This window comes from Emydura macquarii, unplaced genomic scaffold, assembly GCF_026122565.2.
Source record: "Emydura macquarii macquarii isolate MOO-44397 ecotype Brisbane River unplaced genomic scaffold, CSIRO-AGI_Emac_v2 contig_1263, whole genome shotgun sequence".
Taxonomy (NCBI): Eukaryota; Metazoa; Chordata; order Testudines; family Chelidae; genus Emydura; species Emydura macquarii.
The window spans coordinates 9,450,145-9,476,149 of NW_027131400.1; the positions used below are offsets into that span (position 1 = coordinate 9,450,145).

The 26,005-nt window shown below is 38.5% G+C and overlaps 1 protein-coding gene across 6 annotated transcripts in view; it reads right to left on the reverse strand.

Moving 5' to 3' along the window:
- The window catches only part of SUGCT (succinyl-CoA:glutarate-CoA transferase), a 430,017-nt gene that overhangs the window by 332,952 nt on the left and 71,060 nt on the right, over positions 1–26,005 (reverse strand). For all 6 annotated transcript variants that reach the window (XM_067550388.1, XM_067550389.1, XM_067550393.1 and 3 more), the window contains exon 8: positions 15,016–15,159. In XM_067550388.1, coding sequence (XP_067406489.1) covers positions 15,016–15,159 — 144 coding nt within the window. The remainder of the gene's footprint in view (positions 1–15,015; positions 15,160–26,005) is intronic.

A 26,005-nucleotide genomic window follows, 5' to 3' on the forward strand; every position in this document is an offset into this window, starting at 1 on the left:
TCTGTATCTATATATATTAAGTATTTTTGTTTAGTCTGTACTTAAAGCTGTTTTCTTGAAACACTACAGGCCTGTTTCAATTATAATAAGGAACAAACCCACAAGAGCAACCTCTGTACCTATAAACACTAAACCAGATGTAAATCAATGATAAAGTAATCTCTGATTCATTTTCCTGCACAGACAGATCTACCTACTGTAAATGTATATTATCAAGTGTCTATACATAGACAATTCTTTTTTTTTAAACTCAGTGAAGGGAACACACACATTTACATTCCTTTGCAAAATTACTAATGATGGTCAAATCATATGTTTACTTTACATACCTATCCAAACGAGAACAAAAAGAGAGCTGCATTAAGGTCTGAAAAATTATATTCAGTCAGAGACAATCAGACAGATGGGGAAACTGGATATTAAGTGCCAGAAGGTAAGAGCAGACAGCGAAAAGAGACAGAGTTTCAAAAGATATTTTTTTAAGACAGCACATCAAACAAAACTTATTACAATGAGTTCACTGACTCAATCAGTCATTTATGGGTAAGCTCAATAAGTGGGCATGAATAACAGAAAAATATGATGAGTAAGCAGAAAGAGGAAGAAACATTTTCAGTTAGACTGTTTCCTTTCTTATCCTTCCAAACTAGTGTCTTATTTTATTTTCATACATCCTTATCAGGCTTTGATTCACATCCAAGTTAATTTTATTTCCTCTCAGCCTTTAGATTTGTTGAGGAAAAATTGTAGGTTGCTTTACAGAAACTTTGATACAAGATACAAAAGACATATATGCCTTATAAGTTTTATTAAGGCACTTCCCTATGTATAGGCATTCTTTTATAACATACTGTGGAACCTGTTTATAGTAAACGCAGATTTTAATTTATAGTGATGTAGAACAAAATCCCTGAATTATTTCAATGTGTTGCAGTGTATAAATGCTAGTGACTCTCTACTCATGCCTTTACTTACTGCTCTGTGAAAAAGTATCTTCCTATTACTTCCTAAAAGGCTACTAAAAACAGTCCAATTTAGGAGCTAATTCTCAGCCAGTGTAAATCAACATAGCTCAACTGAAGTCAAAGATGGTATGCTGATTTACACCATCCAAGAATCTGATCATTAGTGTTTTATTGATCATCATAGTGTTTTTCCCACTCCATGTTGCAATAATGAGAACTGAAACCAGTAAACAACTATAGAGACTTGATTCTTCTGTTTGTTTGGGGGAGGGGGCTTGTTTGTTTGGTTTTTGGAAGTGGAAAGGAGAGAAGGTTCATTCCTTTCTCTTATCTCTTTTTTGAGTCTCAGTTGTGCTTACTTGTGTAAAAAGATTCCTTTGGTCATTATATGAAAAAAAAAATGTTTCACCTGGAAGATCTTGATCCCACTTAAGTCAATGGGAGTTTTTGCCTTTGAATTCAATGACAGCAAGAAGCCCTTAAAAAGACTGCTACCATTCCACTACTTATATGTACAATATACCTGCTTAATACTGTTATATTACTCCAAAGGAGGAATGTATTCTTGCCTATAAGGGTTATTTCTCATAATAAGGATATCCAGTTCATGTTGACTTATCCACATGGCAAGGCTGATAACATTTGGCACTGAATTTCTTCCTGCAAGCAGGAAACAATCCTCACCACAGAGGTGGTCTTCTCAAATGGTAAACTCATTAACTCTGATAAGGTCATATCTAGATATAATAGGATAAAGAATAAGGTGAGTTTTTAATGGCACAAAAGGTAGTTAGGCACCCAGCCATCTTTGAAAGTCAAAGGGAGTTGGATGTCAAATTCTCATTTGTGTCTTTGAAAATCTCCCCCTAGAAGTTGTCAAAAATCTTTGAAGAAAATTTTCAACAAAAAAGTGACAACATTTCACAAATTTTTTTGGTTTGTTTGTTTGGTTTTTTTATTTGCCTGTTTTTCATCTGCTCTAATAAAAATATAACTGACATTCTAAGAGTAAAAGGAAATTTTACCTCTCAATCTGGGTACCAATAAACCTAGAAGACACTACTGTGCTGTGGGAATTCACAAGCCATAATGAAAAATCATCCCAAAGGAAATAAAAGATTTTGAGGAAGGTTGGTGGTGACTGAATGCTGTTACCACCTAATGACTGCTTGGCAACTTGTGCGAAATCAGTTAGTGTGTTCAGTCCAGTTCCCACTGAAAAGGAGATTACATCACAAAAGCACCCTCAAAATAGGCAACACTGCTAGCTATCTTTGCAGAGATCAAGAACTTTATTGGTGTGGAGACTGAGCTGCACTCTCAACTCTACAGATAGTCTTTCCAGAACATAGTAGAGGGAAACTGGAGGGGCAGAGGAAGGGAAACTTGCAGTGCTGATACTGTACAGCACCTGTTCTATAAATAATGCATTTTGGTGTTAAGGGATATCCATTCAGCAGCTTAATAAAACAGTGCTCAAAAATTAATTCAATCTCTTCTGGATAGGACTCCTGGATTGAAATTCATTTTCAGGACTAAACAAAGATCATGATGAACAGCAGTGTGTCAGGTTGGTGGAAGGTGTTGCAGAAGTTTTAACAGTAGGTCCAATTTTAGGACCTCTTTCAGCAAAGTACGCAGCACGTGCCTAACTTTAAGCATGAATGTAAAGCCCAGTGAAGCCAATGGTTAAATGCTTACATGTTTGAAGTAAGCCAAATACTTAACTATTTTGCTAAACTGGATCTTATTTAATATCTCCATTAATAACCTAGAGATGGTAGTAAACACTAGTTTAATATATTCACAAAATGCTAATTTGGGAGGTGGTGTACACAACAAAAAGGAAAGAGAAATAATGCAAAGGGACCAAAATAAATTAAAAACAGGGGCTGAAAAAACAACTAAATGAGATTGATCTTTGGAAAAAAAACAGGTTTATCCATCTGAGAAAAATTATTTGAAATACAAGTATTCAGTGAGGAAGAAACCTGGAAAGAAATAACGTCGATAGAGACCTTGGGGTAGCTCTGGACGACAACTGTGATATACATTTTACAGTATAATGATGGTGACCAAAACGGCAAATGCAGTTTTGAACTGTGCAGACAGAGGCATCAAGGCTCAGAACAAGCAAGCTGTAGAGAGAACACACAAGGAATGTTTCTTTCAATTCTGGGTATCTCAGTAACAGAAAAATATTGACAAATAAAAGGAAGTTCAGAGGAAAGCAACAAATATGATTGCAGGGCTGGAAAGACTTATTTATGAATGAAGATTAAAAGGATTAGACATGTATAGCTTGTGGAAGTGATTGTTCAGGAGAGACATGACAACAATCACAAGCACCTGAAGGTGTAAGCATCAAGGATGGAGTTCATTATTTCAGGGTGATACCATAAGATTAATAATAGAAGAGATTAGAGGGATGAATGAGAGTAACAGAATTAGGCCTGGGATCTTCAAATGAGAGTAAGGAAGTTAGGCACTCAACTGCTACTGACAGTCCCATTTAAAATTAGACTGGACAAAGTACTAGAATAATGTGTTATACAGGGAACACACTTTGGCAGGGAAAGTGACTAGATGACCTAAAAGGTCTTTTTCATCTCTATCTTCTATGAGGCTGTATATACATTTGCTACCAACAAAAGTTTAAAAAAATTAAAATACAGAAGTTGCTATTGAATAAAAAAAAATTATATAGCCAACTACAGATTTCAAGTTAAGGTTCTAAAAAAAGCAATACCTCAAAGAAATGGAAAGTCAGAATTGATCCTCCTTTTATTTATCCAGTTGTATCATCAAAATGGAGGGGTCCACTCAGCACCGGATACTTTCTGTCTAACGTGCTGCATTTAAGCAGGATGTGGTACATCAAGCTGGGTTGTCAGTCCTAACTCTGTTTTTTTTTAATTTGAAAGTTAATTAACCATAGCCTTTTGTTACATAATTATATTATTGTGCTGATTTCTGGTGTGCATGTTTGACATTACTGCTCAATTTCACGAAATAATACAGAATTGATTTCTTTCAAAGGAGCTTTATCTAAAATTGAGGTAAATACAATTTTACAACCTTTTTTTAAAATGAAGATTATGGAGCAATGGAGCCATCCAGTGATGGCTTAAATGAGACACTGGTATGCACTCAATATCCTAAATTACATTTTAAAATCCTACATTAAAAGACCATTATTAAGGTTGCAAACTCAAGTACTCAAAAGTTAGGACATGCCAGAATTAAGGTTGACTGTGCAACCTTAAATTGGCCACCATGTGCATATATGCATTATGATACAGTTTGTAATTACCCGACCACATACTATTTTTTCAACAGGATCCCTGCCTCATTCAGTGAATGAGTACTTATTCAATACTTCCTTTTATCCTTCTCATTCCATATGTCGCCTCAGGCACCCCTTACCACCACCACCCCACAACTCCTGCCCTTCAGCCCTTTCCCTCTCTGCTGTTATCCACCATACTACCCAGACAGCAGCTCCTGATCCCCTCTGTTTCCCCTTACCAACTCCTGTCTCCCTCTGATTCTCCCAAAAGGCACATCCTTGACACCAGGCAGACCCTCCTGCCAAATTACACGTTCCTGCTCCAAAGCATGAAAGCACTAGAGCATCTCAATAAAATAGATGTAAGCATTCTTTTTAGAGGGCAAAACAATGTATTTTTCCCTCCCCTAATTCCTGGAAACAGCTGAACCATTTTAGCTAAAATTATATTTTTACATAGGTAGATTCGACAGATAGAAAGCCAAACTAGCAAGCAGCCGGAGGCAGGCACCTGACATTTAAAATTTCAGCCAAAACTGTTAAAGTCTGGCAAAGTTATAAGGATCTGAAAACAGGGTCTTAAAATGGAAAGTGGTAGGCAACCTTAGTTATCTGTAATGCTACTAGTTCCACCCAAAATGATTTGTTCAAGATTGCATCTTCTGTTTAGGTTAGAAAAGCCAACAGTAAAAATAGAATCAACGTTCCTGCCTTTATTTTTATAGTTTCACCAAATGCAAGTCAATTTTTTCTTGCTCAGTTTATATTCAAATAGCTATTCTACTGTATTATAGGAAATGTTTTCTTATCAGACATTGTTCTTGTCAACAAAACATGAATTAGAATCTTTTAGGTTGGTCATATTTTCTATTCTTTGGACTATTTTTAAAGATAGTGGCACACAATAAGATGACAATTTAGAAAATAATCTGGGCTAAATTTTCAAAAACTGGCTTCCATTTCTTTCACACACATTTGTGTGTGCAAACATATTTCTAGAGCACTAGCACGGGCACACAGGAGTGGCTGAATTTGACAGCTGAGCATACAGGTAACGGAATCTACTCATGCAAAACTCAGTGCAAGCACCGGTGTCAAAATACATATTAGGAGCAGTATCACTTGCCTAAAAAGTATTGCCTAAAAGCTCCAGTCACGGACGAGGGCCACATTGTACTAGGCGCCCTGCCACACACATAATAAAGACAGACCCTGCCCCAAACCTTACAAAAGTATTTTTGCACGCCAAGTTGCCCACAAACAAATGGAAACTGTGCTCATGGCTCTTTCAATTTTGTTCCTCTGTTTGGAAACAACGACATTTACAGTATAAAATATACACTTTGAGTAAAATTTTCCAAAGGGTGCCCAGTGATTTAGGAGCCTGCATCCCATCGACTGTCTAGGCTTTTTTACGGTTTGTCTAGATTAACAATTAGTGCATAGCAAACTAGGGTGTAAATCTACTTCTCATTAGCCTGCCACATGCTAACTGTCCATGTGGATCCTGCTGCAGTATACTAAAAGTTCCCTAGTTTTGATCTGCCTTGCTTTGAAATAGAAGTAACATCAGTGGGAACTGGGAGTGTTCAGCATCCATATAATCAGCCTCTGAAGAAATAAATGTCCTATTTGGAAGCAATCATCCTTAGGAATAAAAAGCAATGTTAGAAACCACTCAGACATCATGGTCCTCGGATGACCAGATTTGTTTTCAGAGTGGAATTGGGCTGTATTGGACTGCCGGATCTTAAAGGGAATGTTTTCCAATTAAAATATTGGCAATATATCTGTAACATGGGGCATCGGTCCTTAAAAGAAAGGATTTGGGGTCATACTATATAAAAATGTTTAAAGAATTAAATTAGCATACAAAGCAATTTATAAGTACATGGGGTGGAAAGTTTACACATTTTAGTGAGTTTCAGGTTGAATTTATAAGCAGCTATTTTTAGCAATGAAGGAAAAAAGTGTTATGTGAGTGGTATGAATCTACTATAGCCAGACTGCTGAAAAACCAGCAATTCACTCATGGGAAAGGTGGTGGGATTTCACAGCACACTCATTCATTTTCATCGAGAGGCTTGTGAATTCCCATAAACTATCCCCCAGGAGTTCCTACTACAGCATATAATACTTCTAAAAGAATATTTACAAACATTACTAGTACTCTCACAGAGCAAGACAGAAAACACAGAACATTCAGCAAAACACAGAAAATGTTCAGCCAAGTTAACTCCAGGATGAGCAGTAACAAAATAGGTGATGAGTAGAAATTTACAGAATCCATACCCCTGATATTTTTGATACATATAACGTCTTTTGCAACTTCTCTTTGCAAAGGGATGGTTAGATGGTATGATGGGACTTGTTACTCTGGGGGGAATTCTGCACCACTGAGTGAGCACAGAATTCATGCCCCTCCCCCAGATTTCTTTGCTTCCCCACAGAAAAATGACTGTCTGACGGTGAAGCAAAAGGAAGTCTCAAGAGCGATCTCATACCCCTACCCAGTACCATAGGCGCCTTCTTTCATGGGCCTGGAACAGCCATCAGAGAGATAAATCACCTTGAGGTGTGGGGGGAGCAGGAGGGACAGGGTTGGGGATGCCCCAGCTGGTGGTTCCTACCCTGCACCAGGCTCAGCTCCTCTTCACCTGCAAGGAGCAGCCAGGTCTGGGTCAGACTCACCCCTAGAATCCTCCCCCAGCTGCAGGAAGCGCCGCCCTCTGTCCCATCACTCCTCAGCTGCGGGAGGAGGAAGGGGTCACTGTACAGGGAGCTGCTCCCTTGTCCACCCAAACCCCATGCATCCAGAACCCCCCACCATGCCCAGAGCCCTCCGTGCCCGAACCTCCACCCTACCAAACCCCAACCCTGCACCCTGCACCCAGACCACTCCCTGATGAGCACACTGCATTCGAACCCCCACCCTGACGAGCCCCACCTCTCTCTGCACCTGGACCACCCTGATGAGCCCCTGCACCCAGATCCCCATCCCATTTGACCCCAACAAGCTGCACCCCGAGTGCCACCGCACTAAGATCCACTCCCCCAAACCCAGAACCCCCCACTGAGCCCAATCACCTTCAACTGGCCCGCCCTGCAAAATCTCATTCCCCCCACACTCAGATCTCCCCATTTTAGCCACCCGTACCAAGACTGCCTCACACAAAACCCTCTCACCCCATACCTGGATCCCCCCCCACACTATGCCCCTCCACATTTGGATCCTGCTTGCCACACACCCGGATTGGAGACCAGGGCAGGACACACGTGCGACACTGTGCCCCTTTTGCTTGCTATCTTAATGCACCTGGCGTGGGGGGGCAGGGCCCCAGGGTGTTTCTGAAGCAGGCCAGCCCATGCACCATGTCAGGTCAAGTGCAGCCTCACTCCTGAGTCCGTGTCCCAGAGCGGGGGGGAGGGAAGGACTGCAGGGTGATCTTCCACCTCCATGCAGCCAGTGTTCTGTGCTCTCCACCGCCACGCTGAAGCTTCCACATTTATTTATTGACAAATAAAATATGCAGCATTTTGCAAAATTTTAAAATATTGTGCACAGAATTTTTTTTTTTTTTTTTGGTGCACAATTCCCTCAGGAGTAACTTGTCCATAAATAAATGATAAATTGAACAGTAATAAGTCACCAGGACAAAATGGTATTCACCCAAGAGGTCTGAAGGAAAACAAAACATGAAATTGCAGAACTACTACAGTAAGTCCACCTATCGTTTAAATCAGCCTCTCTACCAGATGACTGGAGGATAGCAAATATTTTAAAATAGGCTTCAGAGGCAATCCTGGAAACTACAGGCTAGTAAGCATAACTTCAGTACCAGGCAAACTGGTTGAAACCATAGTAAAGAACTGAATTATCAAACACACAAATGATCATGATATGTTGGGATGAGTCAACATGGCTCTTGTAAAAGGAAATCATGCCGCACCAGTCTATTAGAATTATTTAAGGATGTCAGCAAGGATCTGAACAAAGGTGAACTAGTTGAAATAGTGTACTTGAACCTTCAGACAGCCTTTGACAAGGTCCCACAGCTAGGACTCTAAAGCAAAGTAAGCAGTCATGGGGTAAGATGGAGGGTCTTCTCATGAATCAGTAATTGGTTAAAAGATAGGAAACAAACAGTAGGAATAAGTGGTCAGTTTTCACGGTGGAAAGTGGAAACAGCAGGGTCGCCCAAGGATCTGTACTTAGAGTTGTGCTGTTCAATATATCCATACATGATCTGGAAAAACAGTGAGGTGGCAAAGTTTGCAGACAATTCTAAATTACTCAAGATACTTAAGTCCAAAGCTGACTGTGAAGTATTACTAAGGGATCTCACAAAATCATGTGCCTGAGCCACAAAATGGCAGATGATGTTTAACACTGATAAGTGCAAAGTAATGCACGTTGGAAAAAATAATCCCATCTATACATACAAATAAATGATGGATTCTAAATTAGCTGTTATCACTTAAGAAAAAGACCTTGGCATCATAGTGGATAATTGTCTGAAAGATCTGCTCAATTTGAAGTGGCAATCAAAAAAGCTAAACAGAAAGTCAGGAACCTTGAGAAAAAGTATAGATAAGACAGAAAATACCATGCTGCCACTATATATAGATTCATGGTACGTCCACACCTTGAACACTGTGTGCAGTTCTGGTCACCTCAATAAAAGATATATTAGAATTGGACAGAGAAGGGCAACAATAATGATTAGGGGTATGGAATAGCTTCCATACATAGAGAGATTAAAAAGACTGGGACTGCTCAGTTTAGAAAAGAGATGACTAAGTGGGAATAGAGATCTATAAAATCATGAAGGGTGTGGAGAAAGTGAATAGGGAAGTGTTATTTGCCCCTTCACATAACACAAGAACTAGGAGATCACCCAATTAAATTAATAGGCAGCATGTTTAAAACAAACAAAAGGAAGTACTTCTTCACACCGTGCACAGTCAACCTGTGAGACTCATTGCCAGGGGATGTTGTGAAGGCCAAAAGTATAACTGAGTTCAAAAAAGAATAAGACAAGTTAATGGAGGCTAGGTCCATCAATGGCTATTAGCGAAGATGCTCAGGGATGCATGTTCTGAGTGCCCTAAACCTCTGACTGTCAGAAGCTGGGACTGGATAAAAGGGGATTACTCACTTGTTAATAACCCTGTTACGTTCAAGCATCTGGCAGCCACTGTTGGAAGATAGGATACTGGACTAGATGGACCATTGCTCTGACCAAGTATGGCCATTCCTATGTTCTTATTTATGATCTCGTAACTTAAAATATCCATTTACTACAGCAAAATGAGTTTACAGAGATTAAGAAAATGTACATTCAGAATTTCTCCACAACAGGTGGTTATATCTACTCAGGAGCTTTGTTGCTCTCAATGAAGCCAAGTAGCTTTTCTGATAGCAGAGAGAACTGAACATCATCAAACAGCGAAGGGTCATTTTATTTTACCAGAAATAGGTAAATCTTACAAAAAGCACTTTTAGGAGAGAGGTCTGCTTTCAACTATTTTGGCATAGGCTGCAGTAACACAACTCCTGGTTCATAGACCAGAAAGACAGAGATAGATAAAGAAAGTAAGAGATAGTCCTGCATTGTGCTATTTCAATGGAAGAACACTGAAATAGCTGTAAGGCTAAAAAACCCTTGGAAGTAGCCCATTAAGCTCTTTGGTGCTAATGCACTGTGGGGGTGACATACGAAACAAACCTCGGTAGGTGAGTGAAATGTTTGAAATAGCACGCACTTTAAGAGTACTAGATTACATCTGTGTCTCCGCAACATTAATGAACACCCACCGTTCAGTCATTCACTGTACTTTCTTTGAACCCTTTATGTTGTCTTCAGCACAAATGTGGGTTCATCTATTCAGGTGTCAAAGTGTATGGCTCAAAAGAAAAATATGGTCCAAAGTCTGTTTGATTTGGGAAATAAATGGGTTTGTATTAACCATCTGGATGCCTGGAGGCAAGATATGGCATTTCTGGCTGGCCCCAAAATTCTTAGCACTGGAAAGTGAATGAATCCAAAAATATAAGTAATTTTTACTCTAAATTTAAAGTCCTTTTGATAAATGATTTGTAATTAATTAAGAAAGAATTTGAATGGATACAAAACACAGGTATATGATTCTCTACATAGGAAATATTTTCTTAGATATATCCAGAACTGAGTTTCAGCTTAAAGTTATACAACAAGAAATGGAATGGTACACAACTGTAGACTCGTTTTAGTCAGAGGAGTCCAGTTTGGTTAATAATCCTTCAAAAAACTTTAGGCTCTTTTATGATGAACTGCAACCTACAGTTTATTCTTCTTTTTGTACGTATGTTTTTGTTTTTAACCATATAATACATTGTGATTATTGTTATTGATATAATACTGTATGTTAACACAATTTGAACCAAACAGCAGGTCTGTGAAGAGTTTATAATTTAACTGCTGTACTGGAAACAACACAATACAGATTAATACAATCAAAGAATGACATATGGTCACTACATCATTACTTCATCAGATCAAGGTAATCAGAATATTTTGTTTCAGCATCATGCTTTTCCTTAACCCCTCTTGAAATTACTCCTATAGGATATATTCTAATCAGAGCTACATTGATGCTATGGAACTACTATAGCCACTGTTCCAGCCCTGCCAGCATTCCATCAGCATCTCCAAATGGACACACTTGTGGGGTTTATTAGATCTCCAGAAGTTCAGAATTTGGTTCTTGTACTCAATTACTATAACCTGATTTTGGCACCTTCTTCCATCAAGCTATAGTCTGTTCCCTCACCGTTTTATATAAATTACTACAGCATAAAAGGACCTATGGACCTTATCCAAAGCTCCAATGGAAGTCTTTCCATTGATTTCATAGATAATGCCAGGGTCTAGGAGAGCACTAGCAATCTATTCATTGCACTGTTGGTTACTCAGACTTCTCCACTTCTTTTAATCTGTTAGCCTGAACTCTTACTTCGCAGTATTGGGGGTTGCACTTTTTCTTCTAATCCATAAAGTGATTTGGATATATGGTACATTGGTAATAAACCATATTAAAACTTTCAGTTTCATACCCAGAGTCATGCCCATATTCAAAGACCATCTAAATAATAAACTCACTGTACTGAGTGGAACTAATGTCTATCTTCATCTTCAAGCTCTCTCCTTTCCCTGCTCTAGCCTATTCCTATGTTTTAATAGCTTTTTCTCCATGCTTTTTTCCCATCTTTTGTTTCTCCTTCACTGCTTTCCCTAATAAATACTAAATATCATTAGTACAACTAGTGAATCCATTCAATCCAAGGTCCAGGTGAAGCATAATCTACTTTATATATTATATAATTATTATATAATTATATTATATAATTATATAATTACTTTATATATTACTAATGATTTGAAATAGCAGAAACAGTATTTAATCTCTGAGGCCAAACTCAGCTTCTCTTTCAAACACATTAATACTGCCCTTTCAAAAATCTGTATAGCTCAAGCAGAAGCATATAGTGCCAAATTCTGCTGTCTCGTATGCTGATGAAATCAATGGAATGATTCAAAAGTTATACCCTTATAACTAAGTAGTATTTGACCCATATTATAAGAACTATTAAAACAAAGTTAGCATTCATTTTGCTACCTCAGAGATATGTAACGAAAGAGAAAACATATTTCTCTATATAGTGTGTAAACTACGATTTTTTATCATGTGGAAAAGAGAGAGGAGAAATTTAGTGCTTTGGAAAGCTGCTGCTAAATAGCCCTGGAGACAGACTTTCTTGTTCTTCAACAGGCTAAATAAAACATGGATAACTGTGTAAGATTCCTATATATTGCCCTACCAACGTGCCTCAACTCTCACCAGCAGTAACCACCTCTAGATAGGATAAGTTCACTCTCTCTGTCCATTCAAACCACAATCTCTTCACATGGACAACATAACATGGCCTAGTAGAGAAGAAGGATTGCCTAGGGTTATTGCAGCAAGCAGCGAAGCAGGGGACATGGTTTTCATTCTTAATTCTGCCACTGATGCACATCATGGGACCTAAGGCAAATCACAAACTTCATGTGTCTCAGTTTCCCTATTTATAAAATGGGGATAATGTTCACACCTTTGTTAAGTGGTTGGAGATAACAGAATGAAAGGTACTATTCAAATGCAAAAGTGTAACCATCATCGGTGCCCCCAAAGGTTACAGTTTGTGTGATACCTGCCACTGAAGACCCGAACTGAGACAACTCTATCATCTCACATAGGCAACCATCAGACACTATCAACGTGGGCTGGATTTGAACGGGACACCTAAAAGGTAAAAGTTTCTAAAGCTCACTGTTAATCCCATAAACTATATTGCAATTTAAAACAGATTTACAGATAAATATATGAGTGAAGAAAACAATGTATTCTAATTTGCTAGATTTATTTAGAGTCATTTAACAATTATGAGAATATACTGTGGATCTTTATAAAAAATATAAACTGAAACTCAGTGATTAGAAGCAGAAAAGTGGCTTGAGAACAATCATACAATACAAACAATGTTAACCACATTATCCTGTCTGTGGAAACTGAGAAAATACATAATAAAAATTGTTAAATGTTAAAGAAGTATAACACTTCTTCCAGAATATCAGTCCAAAAGAAACGAGTTCGCTACAGTATTGTATTTTATTTTATTTTATTTTTTGTGCCTGGTTGCAATTAAATACAGGAAGGATATTAAAACTTCCAAGAGATTTTTTTTTTGTCAAGCCACAACAGAAGAATAGGCACAGTTGCATAATTGGAACCAAATCCAAAACCCACTTCCTTCTTATTTACTAGTATCATCTAAAGGATACTTATTTAGATGCTGATGCTAAAAGTTCTGGAGTTGACAACTGTAAATCATCTATGGGGAAAAAAGTTTCAAAAGAACCTTATGCCAAGGGTTAAAAGTTTATAGTTGAGAGACTATATAGCAAGTTAGTGCCCATTGCAAAAACTACATCCAGGCAGACATCATGTCTCTCTTCAATAAAATCCTTCAATGTTGTTTCGGTGTGGGAAAAGAAATTTTAATCAGTTAATAATCAGCTACTATTCTGCTACAGTGTAATGTGGTTCAGGCACAGAATCAGAAGTCTCTTTTACAGAACGCTAGGTTACAATGACGTTCTACTTTACTAGCAGACATTTGTCATCTGTACATAGCAGAGCTAAAATTAGAAAATATGCTTCCTGGTCATCATGCTATATACCAGGCTTCAGATCTTTTTCATTTGGCAGCTGAATTTCAGTTCTTCGTTGCCTTGTTACTGTCAAAAAGTACTGTGCAAAAAGTAGAATATTAAGGTGATCAGGGAAAAAGAAGGCCTCTTGTACGGGTTTAAGAAAAGCATAAGAATGGCATCTGAGGTAATGATGGAAGCTTAAGTGTTAGAACACAGATTTTTAAGGGGGATGGGAGGGAATAAAACAAACCAATACTATTTTTAAGCACTTTCAAATTATTTCAAGTATTTGAATACTTCTGATTCTTCATGTTCTTAGACAAAGATCCCACACGTTTTATCTTGAGTACAGTGAATGAAAAATAAGGCAATACTGTCCTCTTAAAAGTGTAGTGTAGCCCTGCCTCAGATTTCATGACCTTAAGTGCTGCATGTGCTAAGGAAAGGTGGGTATTTGAAATAAGGCAAGGCTGAGGGAAGGAAGAAAAGTATTAGCAGGCTGTAACGTTAGCTCAGTGCCCGTTAGTGTAACAGTTGGATGCAAAAAGTTCACTATTGTTGCCATAACAACTTTAGTAAGAGGGTACTTCAAGAACAACATTTATTTTACCATCAAGGAGAAGCTATTGCCTCCTTTACACTAGAAGAATTACCTAAACTCAAGCCTGAGTCAGGTAGGAATGAGATTTATCATCATCAATCTGTTCTGGGATTGCTATTTTAGGGTCAAATTCTGAGGTCCTTATTCAGACAATATTCACATCTGAACCCATCTCAGAGTTTTGCCTGAGTAAGGACCTAAGGATTTGACCATTATGCAGGGATACAGCTACAAGGAAACCAACGCTATATTTGAAATTAACAGCCTACATTTTCTTCTACACTACAATTAAACAGACCCTTAGCCTGAGCCCGGCAGGTCTGAATCAGCACACATGGGTGAGCTGCAGGTTTTTAATTGCAGTGCAGACATACCCCCAGATTATAACTGCAGTGCAGACATACCCCCAGATTATAATACTGTCTCTGACACTCTGAGTGATCCTATGCAAGTTACTTAGGACTGAATGCTCAACAGGAGTTAGTTAGGCTTCTAACTTCCATTGATTTTAGGCTCTTCCATTGAATAGAAGTTAGGAGTCTAGCTCCTTTCGAGCACTCAGCCCTTCGTCTCCTGGGAAGAAATAAACCCCAGTGCTAAGACCACACTGTACTGGGGTGATTTCATCATCTCCATTTATCCATACTTCATTAAAAACCATTAATTAATCAAGCCTCATAAAGTGCTTTGAGATCCGCAGTAAAAGGTGGTATTTAGGTGGAAGACAGAAGTGCTGTATTAATAATAGTGTCAATGAAAATAAATCAGTCACTATGCAGCAATATAAACTAGGAAATTTGTCTCTAGTATTGCTTTCAATGGCATCACACCAGGCATGTATTTGGCCCAATGCGGGGGAAAAAAAGCAATAAGAAAAGTAAATCCACATCAAGAAGCTAAGTAAAACATTCTTCAAACCCATACCTGAGATGACAATAGATTGCAGTCAATGTGCAGTCCCTTCCCAGTTTTATATCTTTGAAGCAGGCCAGCCATGATTGCTCCATATGTGTATAGCCCTGTAGCAAGGTCTGTCATGGCTACTCCTGGCCTAACTGGATCGCCATCCTAGCAGAAGAGGAAAAATGGGAAACGGGAAAAAATTCTGTTATGCTACATTCCATGTAAGGCAAGGGTTAAAAACATATTCATAGAATGCATTACAGAAACATGCTAAGAAGCTAAAATATCTTCTGAGTGAATTAAGTTAAAAAGCCGGTCACTGCAAAAAATACACGTTCTCTCAAATATCTGCAGATAAACTGTGCCTAGCAATTCTGTAACTTTACATTGCTCTCCCCTGCAAACAGTGGTAAATTTGGAAAGAATTATTGTGCTACTCTTTTATCTTTTAACACTCTCTCTTTCATTCAATAGTTTCAAAATGTCTTTAAAAAATAAGCGATTATTAGAGGCAAGATTATTCCAAAGAAAAACACAGTTTAATGTACTTGGAAGACAAGGTACTGTAGGATGTGTCATACAGGTTGGCAGTGGCACATGTCTGACTCAGAGAAAGGCAAACTGTCCCCCTATTAATTTCCTTGCTGTATCTTACAACATACATCACGCATTTCCAGTAGAAAAAATAGTTTTATAAAAGGAAGCTTTGAAATACAAATGGGGATTCATGAAGATTTTATGAAACGAAACAAAATTTGTGACTCACTTTGTAAACCCATTTAATCCTCAAACATAAAAATGCGCATATCCAAAATGAAAAGCTTGTAATTCTGTTACTAAAATGTAAAAACACAGCAACAGAGTCCCATACAGCTAATTAGTTAGGCCTACTAGTGTTGTGTATCTGCTGTTCAATACAGACACACTTTAACCAATGTTTGCTTTTTCATCAGCTAATATATTACAAAATTTGCAGCCAAACCAGTTTGAAAGTGCCAAACTAATGTCTAGTTAAATGCTGAGCTGACTGGCTGGGCGTGCAGGCAGTTTACAAATATTCAAAATTCTGAATCTCACTGTCTAGTCCTCCATGACTTTCCTGTCACATGCAATGTGATGCAATGAAGTGCAACAGTTTCTCTTTGCAAACATATATTTGGGCAGAAACCTAGATCTTCAATTTTAAATACTAAAAAAGAAAGAACAAAATCAGGATTAGGTTCCATCAGTCACAGTTCAACCTTTTCTCCCTGTTCAAGATTCAGTCTCTGGCTTTTGTATTTGAGATAATTGATCACCAGCTTGCTCCCAGCACAGCACATAAGTCTGTCTAGGTGTCTCAAGAGGTCCCCAAACCTTCGCACGGTCAGGCAAATCACCATGCAGTTCTCCTAGTCATTGCAAACTCATCTATATTTCTAATAATCAAAGTTCCGATTATTATTACCTGTTTTTTCCTATCAACAAGGGTTCCCTCCCCTGGAGAGGTTTCCTCAGTGTGAGAGATTACCGTGATATCATCTGGAAGGAAGGTTGCAATGATGTGTTTGTTTCCCTCTGCTGCAGCTTGATGTTTTCCTTCCCCCAGACTTTCCTCCTCCTCAGCAGCACAGAGGCTGTCAGACTGGGGATGGGACTGCCATACTGTGTCCCTGAAAGTCTCCTCTGTGTACCTTTCTGTCTCCCTTAGCTCCTCCAGTTCAGCCACTCTGATCTTAAGAGCTAGGAATGTGTGTCTGAAGGCCATGAGCTGCTTTCACCACATATGCACATTCGCCACCTGCCCACAAGGCAGGTAATTGTATATGTTGCATTCAGTGGAATAAACTGGATAGCCCCCGCTGTGCTGCTGGACTTCTGCCTGCATTATTTTTACTCTTGCAGGGTTTTTACCATTTGGTGATGGGGTGGGGGAGTGGTATATTGGCCTCAATTTAGAGTATGTTTGTAAGATGCCTCTGCCACTTGCACTCCTTCTCTAAATTCACTTGCAAAACTCCCCTGTTCACTAGTTCCTCTGGTCACCTAGGAGCTGGCTTTTTAAACCCCTGTTCTCTGTGAGTTGGCCCCTCCCTCTGTGACCTGTCCGTGCCTGGGGTAAACACCTGAAAATGCCAAGGTCAGGGCAGGTTGTAAAAGGAGAGCAGATTCTCCCAGCAGTAGTCGGTGACACTGAAGTCAGACTTCCCAATCAGCCACAAACAATGCTTCTGATTCCCCACACAGGTTGTCAAGAAGCTAAAACAAAAATATACACACCTAGATGGGTCTTCAGTAGTCAGTCTTTAGTCTTCAGCCTTCATCTACCTCTTGATCAACTCATCTACAACTGAAGCTGTGAAACAAAGGACTGAGACCCATCTAGGTACTGGATGTACACTAGAGGGACTATACAAGCCTGCAAACTCCACAATTCTGTTGGAAATCTGATGTATAGGGACCTTCAAATAATTTGTATGTATGTGATTGCTTTAATCATTTAACATTTCTCTTATAGTTTGTTTCTTTCCTTTAATAATAAACCTTTAGTTTTAGTTACTAAAGGATTGGCTGGCAGCATGGTATTTTGGGTAAGATCCAAACTTCTATTGATCTGGTAATGTGGCTGGCCCTTGGGGATCAGGAGAATCTTTTGGTAAAAAGCATGGAGTTTTAAATAACTGATCTCTTTACTGGACCTAGTGGCTGATTGGGAGCCAGAGACTGAAATGCAGTAAAGGGAGGTGGCTGATTGGGAGTCAGAGACTGAAATGCAGTAAAGGGAGCTGTGTATATTTTGTTTTAGCTTCTTGATAACCAGTGTGGGGAATCAAAAGCACTGTTTGTGGCTGGTTGGGAAGTCTGACTTCAGTATCACCCACCAGTGCTGGGAGAATCTGCTCTCCTTTTGCAGTTTGCCCTGACCTTGGCATTTTCAGGTGGCTACCCTAGGCACGGACCAGTCACACCCCCTTCTCAGCTATCCTAAAGGGATTAGTGATTGAGGAATAGCAGGCTACAGCCTTGTTAGTAAAGTCTTGGCCTAACCTAGCAGGCTGCTTGGCTCAGTACACTGTTCTCAAAACAGACCACACTATAAACTTCAAGCAAGTAAGCACACAACAGCAAACTAACAACAACTCACCCCAAGGGTCACTTAGTTGTTCTTGCTTCACCTTGAGAGCTCCCTTTCAAAACTTCCCTGCTTGCTGCTCCTGTTTGCTAGTTCTCCTGCCTTGTTCACTACAAACTTCCCATTTTCTGCAACAAATGAGACACTGGTCCTCTATACAGCAGACCTCTTCACTACGCAACAGCCCCAAAGCAGGTCCATCCTGTGCACTGAATGAACCAGGGCCCCCCTCACAAAAGTAAGTATGAAAACTCGCTCGCTTGCTTTCTCCCCAAAGCTAGTGGTGGGGAGGGGAATGAGTGGAGCCTTTGCTCTATTCCTTTTACTTACTGGCCAAAATAACAAAGCCAGCACAGGGTGAGGAGGGAGGTCTAACCTATTGCCGATATAGGTCTCTATAAGCAGAAGATGCATTGTTACTGAGAGGTGTGTGTGAGTCACAGTGTCACTGGGGGTGCTGTAACTTTCTCCCCAGCCCTTGTTCAGAGCTGTGCCTAAATTGCAGAAGACTAGTTTTTCATGCATTTTAATGATGATTTTTAAGGTTTCTTTAATTTCTGCTTTAAATGTCCTTTTAACTTTTCATTTGACAATTTTAAAACACAATGAATGAAGTAGCAGTCTTTGCTGTCGTATATAGAAGCTTAATTTCATGCAATTTTTTAATCCCAAAATTGATTTCTTAGTGCATTTGACAATGCAGTATTACCTTACTTTAAAAAAACTGTATTTCCTCTAGGGTACACACAAAATCCCCTTTAAATGACTGATAGATAACTTGTTATCAGATTTATATATGCAACTTGCTCTGCTACAATAGAATAGGAAAGCAGTATTTGACTTTAAGCATAGCTTTTTATTTTCTTGAATGAAACCAAATCCTTTTGAAAGAGTCGGGATTATCATAACTCTTTTGTAGTCCTAAAAAGTAATTAGATTTAGCCATGTAAATTGAGAAGTAGTTACAAGTGACTCTATAAATTCATGTTTTATTGAATGTCTGCCAGAATTGCTCAAAGGTGTCTTGTCCGTGTGCCATTTCACAAAACACAGCTCTCTTTTATGAGATGCAACCTTTATACTTTGTTTTTCATACTGATTTCAGGCCAAATTCTGATATTCTTCCTTGTGATGATGAGTACCTTACTCCAAGAGTAGTCCCATTGACTTCAGTGCCAGCACTTGTAATAAGAAGCTATTCAACGCAAGTAATGGCATCAGAATCTGAGCTTGAGTTTTTAACTTTCTCAGTGTTAAAAAATACCATAGCTTCTGAAGTAATGGTTGAATAGGTGAAATTTGTCTCATCTTTTCAGTTAGTAGACTTGTTTATCCCCTCTAGGCAGCTGATAGTTGACTAAATAGTCAGTCATATTGGAAAATCTCTTTGCCTTTTGCTCAGACAACAAAAATAAAATGCAGCAAAGTGAGAGAACTTCAGTAATCTTAAACTTCTGGGCTGGCTGAAGTCAATGGGAATGTTGCCATTGACTTAAGTGGGGCATGATTTCACTCCTGAAATGTGAGTGTTCAGGGCGCTATAAACCTTGTTGGAAAAGAAATAATTTCTAGCACAGTCCTGAAGCACATTGTGGGAGATCAAAAAAATTCTTCATCTATAATCAGCATCATGATTAGTTGATTAAAAAAGGAGGATTGAGTCCATTTGATTGAGGAGGAAGAAAGTCTGGGAGAAGGAAAACATCAAGCTGCAGCAGAGGGAAACAAACACATCATTGCAACCTTCCTTCCAGATGATATCACGGTAACCTCTCACACTGAGGAAACCTCTCCAGGGGAGGGAATCCTTGTTGATAGGAAAAAACAGGTAATAATAATCGGAACTTTGATTATTAGAAATATAGATGAGTTTGCAATGACTAGGAGAACTGCATGGTGATTTGCCTGACTTTGCGAAGGTTTGGGGACCTCTTGAGACACCTAGACAGACTTATGTGCTGTCCTGGGGACAAGCTGGTGGTCATAGTGCATGTAGATACCAACAACACAGGGAAAGGTAGGTGGAAGGTCCTGGAGGCCAAATTTAGGTTGCTAGGTAAAAGATTAAAGTCCAGGACCTCTGAAATGCTACCAGTTCCACATGCTACCAATTAGACAGGCAGAACTGCAGGGTGTCAATGTGTGGATGAGACGATCATGTTGATTAGGAACTGGGGAACCTTTGGGAAGGGAGAAGCCTATGGGCTCCACTTAAATCAAAACAGAACCAGATTGCTGGCATGTAAAATTAAAAAAAGTCATTGAGGAGGTTCCTAACTAAGAGCTGGGGGAAAGCTGATAGGTGCCAAGGAGCACATGGCTCAGACAAAGACATCTCTTGGGGTGGATTGTGAAATGCTGAGGGAGATTAGAGAGATTACAAAAAACAGAAAATCCAATAATTATGAGGGATCTCAACAATCCCCAAAATGACTGGGTACATGTCACCTCAAGATGGGATCCAGAGATAAAATTTCCATACACCATTAACAACTGCTTCTTGGAGCAGCTATATCTGGAACCCATAAGGGGAGAGGAAATTCTTGATTTAGTTCTAAGTAGAGCACGGGATCTGATCCAAGAGGGGAATAAAGCTGAACCACTCGGTAATAGCAACCGTAATGTAATTAACTTTAACATCCTTGCAGGGGAGAAAATACTGAAGGAACCCACCACAGTAGCATTTAACTTCAAAAAAGGGGAACAACAAACAAGAAAACATGAACAACAAGAAAAGGAGGAAGCTGATTAAATGGAAATTAAAAGAAAGTCACAAGAGTGAAATGCCTGAAAGCTGCATGGAAACTATTTATAAACACCCTAATAGAGACTCAAACTAACTATATATCCCAAATATAAAAAAAAATCAGCAAGAGGATCAAAAAAAGCCACTAAGGCTAAACAGAAGAATAAAGGAGGCAGTTAGAAGCAACAAGGCATCCTTTAAAAATTGGAAGTCCAATGCCCAGTAAGGAAAATAGAAAGGAACATGAATTCTGGCAAATCATGTGTAAAAGTATAATCAGGCAGGCCAAAAAAGAATTGCAAGAGCAACCAGCAAAAGATACAAAAACTAACAGCAAAAATTTTTAAGCACAACAGAAGCAGGAAGCCTGCCAAAGATCTAGTGGGGCCATTGGACAATCAAGGTGCTAAAGGAGCACTCAGGGAAGACAAGGCCACTGCAGCGAAGCTAAATGAGACGCTAAATGAATTCTTTGCACTGATCTTCACACCTGAGCCATTCTTTTTAGGTGACAAATCTGAGAACCTGTCCCAGATTGAGGTGTTAATAGAGTAGGTTTGGAACAAATTGATATTTTATACAGTAATAAGTCACCAGGACCTACATGGTATTCACTCAAGAGTTCTGAAGGAACTCAAATATGAAACTGCAGAACTATTAACTGTGGTATGTAACCTATTGCTTAAATCAGCTTCCATAGCAGATGACTGGAGGATAGTTAATGTAACACTGAATTTTAATAAAGGCTCCAGAAGTGATTCTGGTAATTACATGCCAGTAAGCATAACATCAGTACCAGGCAAATTGGTTGAAACCATGTAAAGAAAAGAATTATCAGACCCACAGATGAACACAATATGTTGGGGGAAGAGTCAACATGGTTTTTGTAAAGGGAAATTATGTCTCATCAATCTATTAGAATTATTTGAGGGTATCAATAATCATGTGATCTAGTGGATATAGTGAACTTGGACTTTCAGAAATCCTTTGACAAAGTCCCACAGCAAAGGCTCTTAAGCAAAATAAGCAGTCCTGGAATAAGATGGAAGGTCCTCTTGTAGATCAGTAATGGGTTAAAAGATGGGAAACAAACAGTAGGAATAAATGGTCAGTTTTCAGAATGGAAAATGGTAAATAGCAAGGTCTCCCAAAGATTGGTACTGAGACATGTGCTGATCAACATATTCCAAAATGATCTGGAAAAAAAGAAGTAAACAGTAAGGTGGCAAAGTTTACAGACAACAGTAAACTACTCAAGAAAGTTAAGTCCAAAGCTGACTGAGAAGAGTTACAAAAGGATTTCACTAAACTGGGTGCCTGGGCAACAAAAGCAGATAAAATTCAATGTTGATAAGTGTAAAATAATGCACAATGGAAAAAATAATCCCAACTATACATGCAAAATGATGGGTTCCAAATTAGCTGTTATCATTCAAGAAAGAGATCTTGGAATCATTGTGGATCGTTTTCTGAAAACATCTGCTCAATGTGCAGTGATAGTCAAAAAAAGTTAAACAGAATATTAGGAATCATTTGGAGAGGAATAGATAATAAGACAAAAAATATAATGCAACTATGCACATCCTTGGTACACCTCAAATACTGCATGCAATCTCAAAAAAAGATACATTAGAATTGGAAAGGGTACAGAGAAGGGCAACAAAAATCATTAGGCATATGAAACAGCTTCCATATGAGGAGAAATTAAAATGACTGGGACTAGTCAGCTTAGAAAAGAGACGACTTAAGGGGGACATGATAGAGGTCTATAAAACCATGAACGATGTGGAGAAAAAGTGTTATTGACCTCTTCACATAACAAAAGAAATAGGGGTCACCCAATTAAATTAATAGGCAATACGTTTAAAACAAACATAAGAAAGTACTTCTTCACACATTAGACAGTTACCCCTTGGAACTTGTTGCTAGGGGATGTTGTGAGGGCCAAGAGTACAACTCGGTTCAAAAAAGAATTAGATCAATTCATGGAGGACAGCTCTATCAATGGCTATTAGTCAAGATGGTTAGGACGCAATCCCATGATTTGGTATCCTTAAACCTCAGATTGCCAGAAACTGGGACTGGATGACAAAGGAGATGGATCACTTGACAATTGCCCTGTTCTGTTCATTTCTCCTGGCCACTGTCAAAAGGTGGATACTAGGCTAGATGGACCATTGGTCTGAGCTAGTATGGCCATTCTTGTGTTCTTATGACTGCAGAAAGTGAAAGAATAGTTTCCGCGTTAAGCCAATTGAATGCTGTCTGGAGAACTGGATTCTATCCCTGCCTCTGCCACTTCAGTTCTTGTGTGATTTTGGGCAAGACTCTTGTACCAAAATTTTCACAGGCACTCACTTCTGCATGCAATTAAAGACTGTATTATAATGCATACACTCAAGAGGATTAAGTTAAGGTTGCATGGTCAATGTTTATTCTGTAATTTCCTAATTTGAGAGTGCTTGTCTTTGCAACTTTTTAATCCTTTTTGATTCTTAACTTTGTATTTCCTAATTTTTTTAGACCAACCTTAACTAATCTTAAAGTTTTTTGTTTGTGAATTTCTTAGTTTTTAATAGAAAGAAAATATGTTATATATGTGCTATTTATATGATAACACACTCATTTGTTGTCTTCAATGTATATTTTATTGCTACTTATCTTTGTGAAACTCAATATTTCGCCAAACACGTGCCATGTTGACCAATATTTTGAAAATAATTAAATTAAACTGTACTCAAAAACTTTTTTGCATCTTCAGTTTTAATTTAACTTTAATTTAACTTCTAATTTACCTTTTTTCTAACTGTATAACAGAAAACAAAGCAAGGACTCATCCTTTCCCACTTTTTAAAAAAAGGTAAAATTTTCAAAATGTCAAAACCTCCAATTCATAAAAAGCAGATAATATACATGAAAAGCAGCTGTAATTTTGTTTTGTATTTATTTTATTTTCATGCAAGCCCTTTTGAGGAGAGTAACAAACAATTGCCCTTTGAAAAGAAACAGTGTAACTTACCACAGCACAAACTCAAAGGAGCACAGCAGGTGCCTATTTAAACCCATTATCCTTCCATTACAGTTCCTCCTGTGACCCTTCTTTGTAATAATGGGTCCTTCGAGGCAAATCAGTTAGAAAAGGTAGCCATTGCCAGAACAACCAGGACAATGATGACTCTCCCCAAGTATGCTAATGAACTGGAAGGACTGAGCAATGAGTGACTGGTTACCTCTGATATCACAATGTTACTTTTCAGACAGCAACAGGGGGTATCAAATGTGCACTAAGTGGGGAAAAAATCAGGTGCTCCCATGTTCAAGTTTTCTAAAAATCCCAACACCTTACAAACACAAAATTCACATTGGAAACCATTACACACACATTAATAAGTGGCCAAAAGCTAATTCAAATTCCCCCCTTACATGTTTACAAAAAAAGGTTATGAACAAAAGGTGAGACATTAAGGAATGTAAAACAGAAAATTTTGACACAACCTTAATTATTGCCTCACTACTGCAAGACCATAAGAAGACTGTGAATAGGTATTTTTTTAAATAGACCATCACCCCATGGTATCAAAATTGATCCTGGAACCAGCCACTAAATTTAAATGTGGGGTTTTCTTCCTTCACCACAGCGAAACATATAACATACTTTACTTTCCATTACAAGGCTAATCTTCTCTCCCATCTTCCATACCTTAACTAAAAAGCTCCTTGTCAACTGAAACTTCTGTCTGGCAGCCAAGTATAAGATAATTCCATAGAATTTAATTTTTAGTTCTAAAATGTTTCCAACACTTCCCTTGGGGAAAAATGCCGCAGTTTAAGAGATCTAGATTGTTAATAATCTATTTTTTCTGATATTACTCTTAAAGTTTGTTTTACCTAATTTCATCCCAAGTTATATATTTTTATCAGCCCAAGTAACTCCTTCCTTCTTTGATGCTTACAGTCAGTTTTTGTAGATGGGGTAATCTTTCACCTTATCCCCTTAAGAGGCTCTGAGCCAAACTATACTGTTTGTTTAGTTTTCATCGTTCCTCATAAACTTGTCCATATGTGACAGGATGCCTAATTACTACTAGTATATGAGGAGTTAATTTCAGCTTTTTTTTTCCTCCTCATAACTTACAGCAGTTCTGAGTGAAATAAACTTCTATCCTAGGGCTTTAGCCAATATAAAAATGTAATTAAACTATCCTCCCAGCCCTAAGCAAAATAAGTTTTAAGTGTAGAACTGGCCAGAGAGAGAATGCCTAAGGCAATAACAGGGTTCCCCGCCCAGGCTCTGAGGCTGGTTGATCCCCATGTTTAGATGGTTGTTTATTTCTCTTTTTGCTTACCTTAACTTGTTTTGATTTGTATTTATAAGGGTTCTCGCATGCTGAACAGACCTTCCTGTCTGTTACTATGTTTTGTTACTGCTCAGCCATTCCACCAGTTTACACTTACTCATTTTTCTTGCTTTCTTCTAAATTCCCTGCAATTTGTCAATATCTTCTTGACACTGACATGCACATGTTGAACGCACTTTTCTAGAACCCTATTCACCTGAGCCCAAAAAGTGAATGACCTTCCGGCACCCTGACATAATGCTTCTTTGTGGTCAGTCCAAATTTACATTGGCAATATAAGAATAATCAGTTCAAAAGAGAAATCATTCTCTTAAATTACATGCTTCATAAATTCTTTAAGTCCAGTAGTCTTTAAATAGCTTTGAATAGGCAAAGGACAGGAAATGTGCTGCCAAAGCTAACGGGAACCAATCATGGCTAGTTTTCAGCAGCTCTGGGCAATATACCATGTGTAGTCTTTTGATGAGCCTGTGATTTGTTTGTTTTTAAGCTGAAGGATGGCCCCTCTGGTACTGTAGATCCCAATCATCCCAGACTGGCTTTAGTTTAATAAAACAAATGTTTCTTCAGTAACAAAGAATGCCTAGTAAATAGACACACCACTACAAAGATTCTCTTAATATCCAAATTGTATGTAATGATTCACTAAGGAAACTCTTATCTGAATTGGTTTTGAAAATAGACTCAAGTTATTGCCTTAATGAGTCAGAAAAAAATCCATCAAAGGAACATTCATCTGGCACTGCTGCATCTGAGTACATCAAGTTTTTGGTTCCCCAACTAGGAGACTTGAAT